This window comes from Rhinolophus hipposideros, assembly GCF_964194185.1.
Source record: "Rhinolophus hipposideros genome assembly, chromosome: 11".
NCBI classification, from domain to species: domain Eukaryota; kingdom Metazoa; phylum Chordata; class Mammalia; order Chiroptera; family Rhinolophidae; genus Rhinolophus; species Rhinolophus hipposideros.
Genome location: NC_138057.1, coordinates 21438625 through 21453951, shown reverse-complemented (window position 1 = coordinate 21453951; position 15327 = coordinate 21438625). Strand labels below are relative to the sequence as shown.

The window sequence follows — 15327 nt, the reverse complement described above, 5'->3', positions numbered from 1 at the left end:
AATACTTTTATATATTCTTTGTGGAGGTATAAAATGGTGCTGTCTTGCAGAGGGGGAGAATTAACAGCTTTTCAAATTACAGTTATACACACATTTTGGTCCAGCAATTTCACTTCTAGGAATATATCCTAGAAATATATATATGTATATTTCTATATATATATATATGTATATTTCAAAATGTATATATGAGCACCATTATTTATTGCAACATTGCTTGAACTGGCAAAAGATGAAAACGTCCTAAACATCTAGCCGGTCTGCTTTCCTCTCATGAAGGCGGGACTGTGTCCGCCCAGAGTGAGGGCGGTGTTTTCCTCATGCACACACAGGCATGGTATGCACTAGCATTTATTTATTTCTCAAAGGGAGAATTAAAGGCTTTTGTGAAGCAATCCTAGATTTTATGATTTTTTCCCCCAATTCTGTATTGTTGTCTCGCCCACACATGATTTGATTGCACTTGACCCATTTTGTCTTTATCAAGTCCTTCCAAAGCATTTCTAATACAGTTTTAATAAAATAGAAACAACTCTCTTTCTGCGGTCATATTTCAGCAGTTTGTGTTATAATTAAATGAATTATGTAACTAAACTGTTACAACTAATATACCGGATGTTCATAAATAAATAAAACTGACTCTCGGATCACCTCAACTGGTGGGAGTAGTTGTGCTCTAGCATGATGAAAAGTAGCCTTCCTGCTGCAAGCATTCACTAACCAGGATATTAGTTGGTGAATCTGAAAAGGGGTTAGAGAGCTGTGGGTAATCCAGCAAGATGGTTAAATGGTCATTTAAGAGAGCTTTTACTGCATACTGACAATAAAGAGCAATCCATTATTTTTCAAAATAAATAAAATGAGAGTAATCCTAATAAAAAATGATTTGCTAGTATCTTTACATTTTTATGTTAATGAGTGAATTATCTTCATTTATGATTTCCATATGAGCCCACATTCTTCTCAATATGTTGCAGGCTTTGGTCAAAGAGTTACAAATTGGTGTCCAGACGTTAAGGCGACAAATCAGAGAGCTTAAAAAAATGCAGAGAAATAAGGACGCTTGTAAAACCTCAACTCATAAAGCCCAGACCTTGGCAGCTTCTATCCTGAACATTTCACAGTCAGATCTAGAGGAAATATTGGACACAGAAGATGAAGTGGTAAGATCATTTAAATATTTATCAATAAAGGGCTTTTGCACATTGAATTTAAGTACATATCTTTATTGTTTTAGAACTCTTAGAATGTCATCTTTAAGATAATATTAATGAAGGTAAGATTATTAATATGCCAATGAAAGATACATCAAGAGTATTAACCAACTCAAAAAACCTTTAGAGAAATTTAACTGTATAATATAGAAATAAGCCAGTACATATAACCTTTAGAATTGCTTGTTTACTATTCAAGTCAGTTATCCTTTCCTGTCTTCTCCATTTTCTTTAATTAATCATATCTCTTGTAAGTTACTATTTTTAATTAAGCCAGTTAAGCTGGATCACCATTGATTTGAGGATTTTTCCTCTTATGGGAGATTTTAAAAGAAGTAAATCTATTGGCTTTCCCAGCTAAATTAAAAGTTATTGTTGATCAAGTTAAAGAAACATATGCTTATTGCTTTAAACTGGATAAAATACTCCATCTGAGTGAATTTACATACATATAGGTATAAGTCTTCAGTAGTATCTGTGTATCTCCTGGGGAGGGCACTGCATTTTTCACATAGTTATTACCTTATAAGCAGCAGAATCTCACTCATCTTTTACACTGTTTTCTGTGAAACTTGTGGAGGATACTCAGTCTTGTTCTTAACTCAATCTTGTGAAGTCTCTGAACTTTAATACCTGAATATTCGATTTTTTGTTGTTTGGAAAGATTAAAGAGATGATGAGACTGTTAGCTTCCCAATAAATATTTGTTCTGTGAATAAAGAAAATAATAGACTTAAATGTGTGTATGAGAACATTCTCCAGTCCTCTGTCAGCCTCTGAAAGTGTAATACTTATGGAGCAGAGAAGATGTACAACTTGCAAAGGTTTTCAAACTGCCACGAATTTTTAGAACAGAGGTCAAAGGAATCCTGCAAAGAGATTGCTTTCATCCTGTGGGTAAACAGGATAGTGAATGATCAGTTTCCTATTTTCAGCACCTGTCCCCAGTGTCTGTGGCTTTCTACTGAATTCTGAACTTCAAAGTACACGAGTATTATCAAAAATAGTATCAAATGTAAGACACACAGGAAATACTAGTATCTCTGACAAGCGTGTTAACTATACCTTATTTACAGACATTAATGAAAAATTTGTTGATAATGAGAAACCGAACAAAAACTCAAGGTTAAGGCCACCACTGTTGCCTAAGAGTTTTAAAACAAGCAGATTTAGCAAAATCCATCATGTGTGTGCTCGTATGTGTGTGTTTGTGTGTGCATGTGTGAACACAGACTCAGATACCTATTATGGAGGACAGGACCATCGCCTTTGTATGGCCTCAAAAGATGCCGTCTCTGGGTTTACAACTTAGGAAACAGGACCCTCTTTTGATGGACAAATTAGAAAAAGTTGTCCTTTTCGATTAAATGGATTAGAAAAGGATCTCTCTTTATAGTCCCAAAGAGTAGATGACACACATCTGTGAATAAATGGCTCCCCTGCCTCTAGGCAGAGGCAGTCTGGATGGAGCCTGAGGACACAGCATTGCAATGTGTGTACCACACAACCTAATCGGAAGTCAAAAGACTCTACTAGACACACACTGTCTGAGAAGGATCAGTATACCCTGATATATTTACGAGATTTAGTTCTAGATCAGAGCCTATCTAGACTGATCCCCACATCTTTCAGAGGTCTAAAAAGTTGAGTGGCTTGCCCAAGCAGAGCCCAAACCACCTGACTTACATTCTTTAAACTATACATTGAACTCTAGTAAATTCATGTAAAAACCTGTGATAGCCTTTGTGACGTGCCTCACCTGATACCTGGCATACAGTAAATTTCAACAAACGTTAGTTTGCAAACTTGCCTGTGTGAAAAGTCCACTTTTTTGCAAACTAATCATGAGTTTAATAAACAATCAACTGCACTTGTAAATATATTATACTTTCAGAGTATTTCACCTTGATAATTGATGGGTTGAAAATATTTAGTGACTTATGACAATTTACATTGGAATGTCCTTTGCCTGTCATTTAATTATCGGGTATTTTAAATAAAAAAGCAATTAATTACACCAGCCATGCCATGTTCTATTTTGTCTGTAATTGTAACAATCACTTCTGAGTTATCTATTGAGAAGTCAGTTTTTTGAGTATAAGGTTTTATGTTATCTTACGAGGGTCACTTGCAAATGAATTTTTTTTATATAGCTCTATCCTATTTTTCACTTTTATTTTAATCACTTTCACCTCCACCTCGGTCCCTACCTGGAGCTCCACTGTGAAGGCAAACATACAACATTCCTGAATTATATTGTCAATATGGAAATATAAATTTATCTTTCACATGTATGTAATATTTATAAACTAAATATTAAAAGAGCATGGATTTGAATATTCCCTACTTTGAAAAGCCAGGCCACTCTTTGTTCTACCAATATCTCTTCTGGATTTATTCAGTATTTAATGGTATGATCAACTTCATATAAATGCAGTTAACACCAGTGTTTTTGTTTTTTTTTTAATTTTCTTCCTTAGGAAATTGAAAAGACAAAGATAGATGCTGAAAATGACAGGGAATGGCTGTTGTATGTTCAGAAACTTCTTGAAGGACAGGTATTTTGTTTTCCTGCTTCACATATGAAAACTTCCAGATAAAAATTCCAAGTCTTATATTTCTGTACTGGATGTCTGGCTTTTTATAAACACTTACACATTATTTACTTCTGCTAGGTAAAGAAGTATTTCGATAGGTAGACGGGAAAATGAACTCTCTATTTGTACAACTGGACTTAACAAATGAAGCAAATGCCTTGGGAAAGAGCCAACATGGGTCTTAGCAAATGCATTAATTAAATTATTGAGTCAACCTCTATGCTTGCTGGACTGAAAGGGATCCATTCTCTCAGCCCTCTTAGGAAAAGAGATTCTGTATTATGTGTCTTTAAAGCTAGTGGTTGATATGGACACCTGAGGAGTTCATGGGTTTCGGTGACCTTTTACTATGGACCTGTTTCCAGTCAATTCATGTTTTCCTCACAGCCAGACAGCTGTTTATTACTGTGTCTTCCCGCATTCTCTACAATATTTTCTACTGAGACCTCGAGCAGCTTGTTAGTGGGAAGTAAATATTGATTTGGCATCCTGTCAATGCAGAAAGAATGAAAAAATTTCCACCAGAGGCCCCTCAAACATTTTCCTATCGACATTTTCGGGGCCGAGTGGAAAGCTGCATACAGGATGACAAGGCCAAGACGAGTGGAAATCCCTGAGGGGTCTGTGGAGACTGCTGCTGTGACCTGTGTGATACTTTTTCTTCCCTTTCAAGTATTTTTTTAATACACATATAGTCTGCGGGGATGTGCCCCTCTTGTAAGTGATCAAGGGCAGTTTATTGGCAGGTGAGAACTCTGCTTTTCTAGTCATAGCCAGCTTTTGTTTTGACATCACCGGCAGCATATAATGTATTCTAAAACTTTTTCATTATAGTTCTTTTTGCTCAGCCGACTTGTTTATTTTGAAAATGAACTGGAATGAAAACAGCTAACACCTATTTCTCAAAATAGCAAAAAGTATTATTATTGTCCTATGAGTTTGGGGAAGGCGTAAATGTTTCTGTGTAAAGATTAAAAGTAAAGGCTGATACCATGTTTTCCCAAAAATAAAATCGGGTCTTATATTAAGTTTTGCTCCAAAAGACACATTAGGGTTTATGTTCAGGGGATGTCATCCTGAAAAATCATGCTAGGGCTTATTGTCCAGTTAGGTCTTATTTTTGGGGAAACATGGTATTAAATGAAATTATTTTACATTTATATTAACAGATAGAAATACATATGCTTTCAGAAAAGCCAAGAATAAGTAAATAACACATAAACTATTCATAGTTTTAGTATCAGTTTTACATATTTTTGAAACTGTACCTGGAATCACTTCAATAGACATTTTTAAAAAAATTTATTGGGGTGACATTTGTTAGTAAAATTACACAGATTTCAGTTGTACAATTCTGTATCACATCATCTGTAACTCCCATTCTGTGTTGACCACCCAGAGTCAGTTCTCCTTCCATCACCATATATTTGACCCCCCTTACCCTCATCACCCACCCCCCCACCCCCTTACCCTCTGGTAACCACTAAACTATTTCTGTGTCTATGAGTTTTTGTTTCTCAGTTGTTTGTCTTCTTCTCTTGTTGTTTTTGGTTTATATACCACATATCAGTGAAATCATAGGGTTCTCAGCTTTTTCTGTCAATAGACATTTCTTAATCATATCACATGACCAGCACCAGCACCCAACCCAGTGCCTGGCTGATCAAAGGAGTTCAGTAAGGAATCTTACGGGTTTTCTTTTTCTTTCAGATTGAAAATAATAAAAATAAATAATAAATAATAAAAATAAACATTTTAATGAATTGTTCAACGTTTAACTTGTATGACTCTTCAATATGGAGATTTTGTCCATTATGAACATAAAATAACACATCCATATGTATGAATCTTTATTACATTTTATTAGGTTGCTGCAAATGTTACTATGGTTTAAAAGGTTAAAAATAGTTGCAAAAAGCGCAGTTACTTTTGCACCAACCTAATATTAAAGCTCTGTTGACACCAGTCATTTTTTGACCGACGCGTGTAGATGTACACACACGCTTTGCCTGACCTGGATGTATGCTTATTCTGGGCAGTTAGTGTGAAACAATCCTGTTGAAAATGGCAGTAGACTGCTTAATACTGCAGTTTGATATAGTGCCTTTTTGTGCCACTGAGCCTGGACTCTGGAATATAATTGCCTGGCAGTATTGATTTAATTGCCCAGGTTTATTTGTGGACTCCTAATTATTGACTGGAGGTAAATTTAATGGAGCAGCCTTTATGAACACTGGGAAACCGCTGCTGTTGCTGTTATACATAATGAACTGCAGCATGTGCCTTTAGATCATTTTTCAAGCTAATTTTATTCCACTGTGACAGTATGATAACATTTAAAAAGTCAAACACTTTTTATTTTTATTACTGACATAGGTGGTTTTGCTGATGTCTTTGAATTTGGTGAGGGAAAAATAGGAACTTCATTGGTTGCATTTGAATGTCACTTCATACTAATTATGCCCAAGAGAAAAATCGATAAAATAGAAAACATCTCTCTTTTTTTTTAAGCCTTCTTTTCTTTGCTCTCAATTCCAGCAATTACATTTGTCCTGAATTTTAGAAAAGGTTTTCTTTGTCCACTAGTTATTTTAGAGTCTAAGTTATGCTCATAGGATTGTGTGGGCAAAAGAGTAATTTGTTCATTCCTACATTTTATTTAGTTTATGGCATACAGCTCCATGTATCTGAGGTTGCATAATCTTCAAGCTCTAGAGGAATTGTGCACATTCCCTAAAATAAATACCAATTAATTCAGTATTGATATTTGATTATTAAAATATTTTGAAGATACAATTATAGGAAAATTTCCCTTTTATGTCCTCCCTCTGTGTTGGGTGCTTTATGTAATAGAATTGTGGGATCATAGGAGTTAATGTGGTCTTGTGGTTTTATCATTTGTTTAACAATTAGGTCACAGAATTGTTTTCTGTTAAAGAAAATTTTCTCTGCATTCGTGTGCCAAATTTATATTGATAAAATATTTATCACAAAATACAGAGCTATTCTGCAATGTGGCAATATGGAACTGCACAATAATATAATACCTACTGCTACTGTTAACCAGAAGTATATGGAACTAAAAGGTCTAAAACTTTAACTTACCTATATTTAATACAAAATACAAACATATGTCCACATTATTTCAAGTAATTTTGATGCTGTTGGTACTTTTATACATTGATCTTTATCTGCACTTACCCTTTATTCCCACATATTTCTAATAATAAGAAGAAAAAAATTTTTCTAATACCTACTTTTTTATGGCATAGTTGCCTTATAATTTCTTTGAACATCTTTTTCTTGTAATAATTTCTCTTTTTACATTAATATGTAAAACGTACATAATATGTAATACTTTTTAAAACTTACAATTGATGGCAGAGAAAAAAAAAGCAAATTAATGATTATGATAGGATTGGAGAACTCCCAAAATTAGTTTTTTTGTAGTTTAGGGAGTGGGAGAAAAAAAAAAAAAAAACCAGAAATGAAAAAGTAGGCTGGGACAAAACTATAAAAGCTTTTGAGTAGGAAGAGGCTGCAATCAGAGTTGTGCTTTAGAAAGATTCATGAGATTAGTATGTAGGGTGGTTTGGAGAGAGAAGAGACTGCGAACAAGAAGGTAGTCTAGGGAAAAGGCAGTGATGGCCTGGACATGCCCTAGCTATAGAAATAGAAAAAATGAGACAGATTTGATCCTCATTATAGTGACTAAGAAGATAGTAGTAATGAGATTGGATAAGTGGTCAGAAAGCAGAAACCAGAGATGGATGAGTTTAATATCCTACATAATGAGAACAATTATGATACCTTTAAGAGTTTTAGGGATCAAAGGAGGTAGACCAGATTTCGTAGGAAGGAGATGTCAATGATTGAAAGCCATGGAAAATCTAGTAGGTATGTTCCATCAACAATATGCAAGGATTTGTGATTTGTCACTAATTCAGCCCAGGTTTCTGTACAGCTTTTCTCACTGAAAATTAACTATTTAAGAATAGTTAAACTGTTACCACATGTCAAACTCTTACCACTCAACAACAAAAAGAATAGAAACTGATTTGAATAGACATTTCTACAAGAAGATATACAAATAGCCAATAAGCACATGAAAGGATATTCAACACCATTAGCCATTAGGAAAATGCAAACCAAAACCCAAAATGAGATATACTCGTATATATCACACCCAGTAGGATGGTTATAATAGAAAAGACAGACAAGAACAAGTGTTGAGGAGAATGTGGAGGAATTAGAATCCTCATTTGTTGCTGGTGGGAATATAAAATGGTGCTGCCCCTGTAGAAAACAGTCTGACAGTTCCTCAAAAAGTTAAACATAGAGGTTATATGACCCAGCAGTTCAACCCCTAGGTATTTACTCAAGAGAAATGAAAACATGTCCATATAAAAACTTTTACATGAATGTTGATAACAGCATTATTCATAATAGCTCAGAGGTGTAAACAACCCAAAGGTCCATCAGCTGAAGAATGTATAAACAAAATAAGGTATATGGATACATGGAATATTATTTAGCCGTAAAATGGAATGAAAGACTGATGCATGCTACAACATGAAAGAACCTTGTAAACCTATGCTAAGTAAAAGAAGCCATACTCAAAAGGCATATAATATAGCATAGTATAACTGCATTGATAAGAAATATCTAGAAAAGGTAAACCTATCAAGATAGAAAGTAAATTATTGTTGCGAGTATTGGGGGAGATGGAGAGTGGCTACCGGTAGGTACAGGGTTCCTTCTTGGGGTGATGAAAATGTTCTGGAATTAGACAGTGGTGAATAAACTGAAAACCAATGAATTACATACTTTAAAATAGTGAATTTTATGTTATATAAACTACATCTCCTTTAAAAAAATGAATTCCTTAATATGAGACATATTGAAAGAGCAATAAAAGAGAATACATTTAAAAGTCAATTCAATGAAGTTCTCATATCACATATGTGATGTCCACCACCATTAGCAGAGATTGCCTTAAATGCACTTGAATTTAAATTTCTGTCTACTGGTCATAACTATGAACAAATGAGATAAATTGTTTTATTTCTTACTTAATTTATTTCTTTTCAGTTGGCACATAAGGAGATGTCCCTCTATTATACTGTAATTGATATTTCTCCTCACATATCCAAACAAGAAATCAGTTATTTATATTCTTCCCTCAAAGAGATACTGTTTATTTGTTCTGCCCATTCTGATCCTCAAAATTATAATAAAGTTCACTTGGGTTTTTTCAGGACTTAGTAGTACATGAAATAATCCTTTGTTCTTGGGACTTTACAAAGGCAATGGAAAGAATTAGTAGAGATAAATCTGAACCGATGCTATGGTTCATTCTCAAAACATGTATTGAGTGCCTACTCAGTGTCAGGTATTGTTTCAGGTTTGGGTGTACAGCAGTGAACAGAAGAGACAAAAATCCCTGCCATCAAGGAGCTTACATTTCTGGGGATGGAGAACAATAAACAAATAATTAAAATACATAAACTGTGAAATTTATTAAATAATTAACTTGAACAGAATTATGGGTGTACATAATAAAATATGTATCCTTGTTTAAGACAAACAATATACAGCTATAACCACAATATGGTCCTTTACCAGGATTTGTATAAAAACCCTCAGCCAGGAATGGCTAGAAAATGTGTCATCATTTTGTTTTGTTGTTGCCTTATTCTCTGTTACTTGCTAATTCTTTTCTGGATTTTTTCAGTCCATTTTAGTCCACTTTGTCCCAATACAAGAAAATGTACTGGGACAATAACAAAAATTCTTTTTTTCTACCTTAAGTTTTTGAGAATTTAGAATACAGACTTGTAGTTTTTCTTTAGCTTTAAATATCCCTCTTCCTACTATTAGTTGCTTCAGGTCTTGCAAATGCTGGACTTTAAAATGGCTCTTTCCCCAGTGCCATCTTTGCAAAATATGCTTGCCTTCCATAGAATGCCTTTCAGTGTTGCAGTGAGAAGTGTTTTATAAATCTCTCTGGCTTTTGTAGCGTAACTTGCAGCCTGAAGGTTAACTGACAATTTCTTCTTACAACTCTGAACACATTTACTCTGTTGCTTTCTGTGTTGCATTTAACACACACACATGCACACTCACACACTCACCCTCTGTCACATATATAAACCCACACTCTCAGTCACCCACACAGATTTCTCACAACTTGCAGAAATAGCAAGAGTTTAAAATTCTCCATTAACAGTCTTGCTGGGATTTTTTTTTTTAATTTAACAATTTCAAGCCTACTTTCATGTTTCCGCAAAAAAAGATACGTGATTAAAGTTAAAAAGGTAAATTTTATGTGTATTTTACCACTAAAAAAATTGGGGAAAGAAATAAAAGTGAAAACAAATCATAGCCTTTATCAAAGTTTAGCAAATGCAATCTTCTCTGTGTGTCAGTTTTCAGCAAAACTCTGATATATATACATATGATATGTGTCAGGAATACAAACAAAATTTAGGGAACTATTCAAAATTCAGTGCCAAATTTAAATTATAAATTAATTGTTCCTTCTGATAGCATTTTTGGTCATTGTAACAAGTTCAATCTTTTAATTATAAGATAATAATTCTATACTATCCATTTAAATATGTGTGTATAATACACATATATAAATACATAATGTATATACATAAATATTTATATATATATACATTATGTATGTATGAATATTTATTTGTACTAAATTTGCACCATTCATTTTATACTAATCAAACTATATTGGTCTTTCTTACTAAAGTCTCAGTCTCACTGAATCATATCCTTTGTAAAAACAGGTATAATACTTAAAATATCTTTACTTTCAGTATGATTCAAGCTAGATTAAAACTAATTTGCATTTTAAAAGTAATATATATGTACATATATATATTTTTTTGGTAATAGTTTTCGAACTATAAACAAGAATGAAAATGGTTAAAATGTTAATCTTGTTTTTTAGATGTAAAAAGTAACCCTTATTTTGTTTTATTTTCTTTCAACACAGATCTTTTCAATTTCATGTTGTTAGGAATACAGTGAGCGCTGATGCTCTAAGTTACCTATTAGGTTGGTGCAAAAGTAATTGCGGTTTTTTGCAATTATTTTTAACCTTTTAAACCACAATTACTTTTGCACCGACCTAGTACACGCTTTACAGTCATGGTCTTTAGGCTGTTCCATTTCCAATGTGGCTCTCAAACCTCTGCAACCATCATTCATATCTTAGCTTTATACAGAAACGCCTCTAAAAAAAGCCACAACTTGTAAGCGTAAGTGATAACTTTGAGATTGTGTCAGTGGCCTAACAGTTGCTAAAGGCAGATCTCTGTAGATGTTTCCATGTAAGAGAAGCCAAAAATCTATGTGAAATCAGGAGCAGTCCCTCCTGTAATAACAATCACCTTTTGCAACAGGGACAGCCAGAACGACTAGGAAGACCCACTTTAAGACCATGCAAAACTCTTAGTTGTTGTTCTGATGTCCTAGTTGAATTTCCCGACCAAGAAATCTCATGCAGTATCAACTCCTCACCTGCCCATTTTCCCTTTATGCTGAGGAGTTCAAGCCTGTGTAAGGTGCGCTGACAAAGCAGGAGTATCGCTTCTCCTTTTTGATCCAAGGAAAGAAAGAAATCATACAGGCTCTCTGACTTTGTAGTCCCTGGAACACTCCATTCAAAATGAAATCTGAGGCAGCACAATTCTTGGGTTTGTTGTTTCAAATCTATTTGACAGGGCACTTGACAAAGGATCGTTGCAGTTGGCCATTCAGGTTGCTACTTCAACTGCAAAAACCTACCAGGAAGAGAATGATTGTGCTTTCCATATCTGAGAGAGTTCTGGGCAGCCTTAGCCCCTTCTAGAACCATATAGAGAGAATTTAATTGACTCTAAACTGCCTGTATGAAATAAACTTGCACTGGACTCCAAAGTAGCAGAAAGTTCAGGACTCCCAGTCTTCTTAATGTTTTTAAAACATTTTGAGTTTTAAAAAATGTGATAAGCAAATAAACAAACCATGTGAATTTTTAAAGCACTTTTTTCCAAAGCATGTCATGTTTTAAGTGTAGTTTCAGTTGTAAATCTACCCAATCTATATTCGTTTTCATTGATTCTAAGATGCATTTTCCCCACATTTTCACATTTCCGAAATTGGAATACATGCGCAGTATGGGTATCTTTAAGAGGTAGGTTTATTCCCCCCACCGAAAAAGTTGTTCTTTTTTTTCTTTTAAGTCAATGTGCGTCTCTTACATTCACCTGTATCTTAGAAGTGAACAAATGTGATATTTTGGTATCTTATGCTTTCTATAGTGGTAAGTTTCCATCCAGACAAATGTGTGAAGCTTCTGACATATGAGTAAACTATAGATATAGTCTGTCCTGATGTAGACTCAGACTTCCTAATGGAGAAGGCAGTTAATTACAAAGATAAGAAGGAAGTTAAACTAGAAAGCTATTTGGGATCTGAGGCAATTCTGTGGACTGGCTTTGGTCTCTATTTCTCCTTCATGGCCTATGTAAACTGTGTGTTTGTTTTTTTCTTTTTTTCTTTCTTTTTTGTTTTTGGTGCCTGTCTGGCCTGTTTCCACTGCCACTGGCCAATCTTCTTTTTTCCCCCAGTTCAAATTTGGGAAAGAACCATTCTGATTGTTTTGGCTAATTGTAATCGCCTTAGCTGAGCATAGCGGAGCTGGGCACAGCTGAGCCACTCGTGAGGGCAGCAGGCTGTCTGCAATCAGATGCTGACCAGTGATAGTGGGCATTCTAGCACCAAAAAGGGCCTGATGTTTGTTCTCTGTAGGGAAGGGGTGTGTGTGTGAAAGCATTCTCATTAATATGTTCAGGAGAAAATACAGCCATCAAAAAATGATTTAATCAACTTCTTAATTATTATAAATCTCTTGTGTGAGACAAGGTAGCTAGGAAGGAGAATAAAAGGAAGTTGATTGGGGCTATGGGAGGTAACTGGGGAACATTTCAAATTGAGTCCTACAGGCAACCCAGTGAAGCAGAAGGAACGATAAAACTTTACTAGAAAAGTTATATAAATTATGAAATTTAAAAATATACTCTACATTTCATCAACTCAGCAGTTTGCAACATGTGTATTACACTTTGATATGCCAAACAAACTTCTGTAACCACTTAATCAATGGGTATACTTTTGCCATTTTTTTCCTCTGAAATTTTACCCTACAACTCTTGAGATGTTCAGCTCTAATCCAGACAAGCGTATTGATAGTTCTCGCTCATTCTTTTATGAGTGATGAACATATAGTACTACTTCCGTGGGCCTGTGGGCCCCAGAGATGACTGTAACCTGCTATTGATCAGCTGATTGAAGATAAATGGCTTAGCTGCTTGTATTGCAGATTACATCATTAACATGGTCAGTAAACCATGAATTGTTCAATAAGGCGTTTATCTTTTTTCATTTTACTTCTGCTCTTTTATCATTTTTATTATAAAAGACAAAATGACCCACACTAACCAGCAAGATCAGTTGAAAAGAGGCCCAGTAGGGTACCCAGTAGGTGCAAAGTTGCAGATAGCTGAGTTCTAATGGTTTAATGGTATTCAGTGTATGTTTTCGAACTGAAAATATAGAGTTTTGATAATCTTTTTTTCTGTGTTTCTCTTACAGCTTCCGTTTGCCTCATATTTACTAGAAGCAGTGCTGGAGAAAATAAATGAAAGAAAGAAACTAGTTGAAGGATATTTCACAATTATGAAAGATATTAGATGATATTCCAATAGAGAACTTTTTTTTCAAATGTGAAAACTTTTTATCTGGTGTGATTGGAAAACATGCGTCGCACTCCTGATACAGAATCTGCTCCAACTATCAATAGTCAGGTTCAATACCAAAATAAGATTTCTCTAAAAGTAATTAATTGCTGAACAAGTGAAACTAATTAAGTGCATAGCCATTTAAAAGGAAATAGTGTAGCATTTGATTGTTGAGTACAAATATTGCCACAAATCAATGCAAACTTAAAAATGATTTTCCTTCCAGTGCATTAGAAGAAATTAGAACAACCTTGGCACACACAAATTGGTCTGAATATTAAAAAAAAAAAAATTAAACAGACTTACTATTTTAAATTTTATAAAGAAACTAGACTTTTTACATAAACCTATAAAATGCTATAAATGTCCTTAAATCATCCAAAGAGCAACATACTTGCACTGTAAGCAAATATAAAATGAAGCATCATAATTTAAAGATGAGCATTTCATCAAATAAATTGTGTGATCCAACTATGTCTGTTCTCACCATACTGGATTATATAGGGGATACTGTATTTTCCTAGAACTATTTTGCAAAAATAAAAACATTTTCTCCTCTCTCTTTCTTTTTTTAAGTTCATAATTCTTTGTGTGGCCAGGTAAATTAGCAAAGGACCACAAACCCAGTGTATAAAATTGGACTAGATCCTACTGTCGTCAACTAATTAAATTCTTAACAATGGTGGCATCCTTATTTAGATTTCCAAATATTCCCCCCTTATATCACCTCTTTACTATGTTCCTGCCACACCTGACTGGTTACTTTAATTCACCAAACTTGTGCCTGCCTCCAGGCTTTTACCCTTGCTATTCTCTCTAGAATACTCTGTACTCAGTTTTTCTCATGATTGGCTCCTTCTCACCATTCAGGTTCATATTCCCTCAGAGACAAATTCCCTGGCCATCTTATTATTTCATTTCTTTTATAATGCAAAATTATCTTTATCTGTTTCCTTACTTATTTTCTTGTTATTGTTTTCCTCCCTCATTCTTAGAATATAGGTCCCACGAGGTTAAAGCAGAGGTTGGCAAATTATGGCACATAAGCAAATCTGGCCTGCCACCTGTTTTTGTGTGGCCTATAAGCGAAGAATGGTTTTATCAAGTGATAAATTATCAAGTGATTTTTTAAAAAGAAAAATAATGTTTTGTAGTAGGTGACAGTTATATGAAATTCAAATTGTGGTGTCCATCAATAAAGTTTTATTGGAACACAGAATGCTCATTCATTTACGTATTGTTTATGGCTGCTTTCACACTACAGTATTGGAAGTGAGTAGTCGCGGCAGAGACTGTATATGGTGCACTCATCACTTTGCACTACTGTTTGACACACTGCAAATCACAGTGACACAGTTATAACTTGACAGCATTTCAAGTGCCACAAATACTACCACACTGATTTTTTTTTTAAATACCAGTGTATACCCATTGTGTCAAAACAAGAAAAGAAAAATGACTGTCAGATGTTACACTTTTAAGACATGGTGGAGTGTGGATTCTTTTGCTATTTAGTTAGATGGCAAAATATTCTGTTCTATACACAGTGACACTATACCTATGGTAAAATGAATGCAATATATTATCATCATTACATAACCACACTACATTGCTAAAATCAGGGAACTGACATTGGTAAAATATTATTAACTGAAATATAGACCACTTAGGAATTTCACACGTTTTTACATTCATTTTTCTTGGGGGTATAAT

At 34.4% G+C, this 15327-nt stretch overlaps 1 protein-coding gene across 1 annotated transcript in view; it reads left to right on the top strand.

The window, feature by feature from the left end:
- CNTLN (centlein) overlaps window positions 1–14831 on the top strand; it is a 253310-nt gene extending 238479 nt beyond the window's left edge. The window contains exons 24-26 of the mRNA XM_081065244.1: window positions 978–1163; window positions 3695–3772; window positions 13469–14831. Of these exons, the coding sequence (XP_080921370.1) occupies window positions 978–1163; window positions 3695–3772; window positions 13469–13570 (366 nt within the window). The 3' untranslated portion in view covers window positions 13571–14831. The remainder of the gene's footprint in view (window positions 1–977; window positions 1164–3694; window positions 3773–13468) is intronic.
- Window positions 14832–15327: the final 496 nt, after the last annotated feature.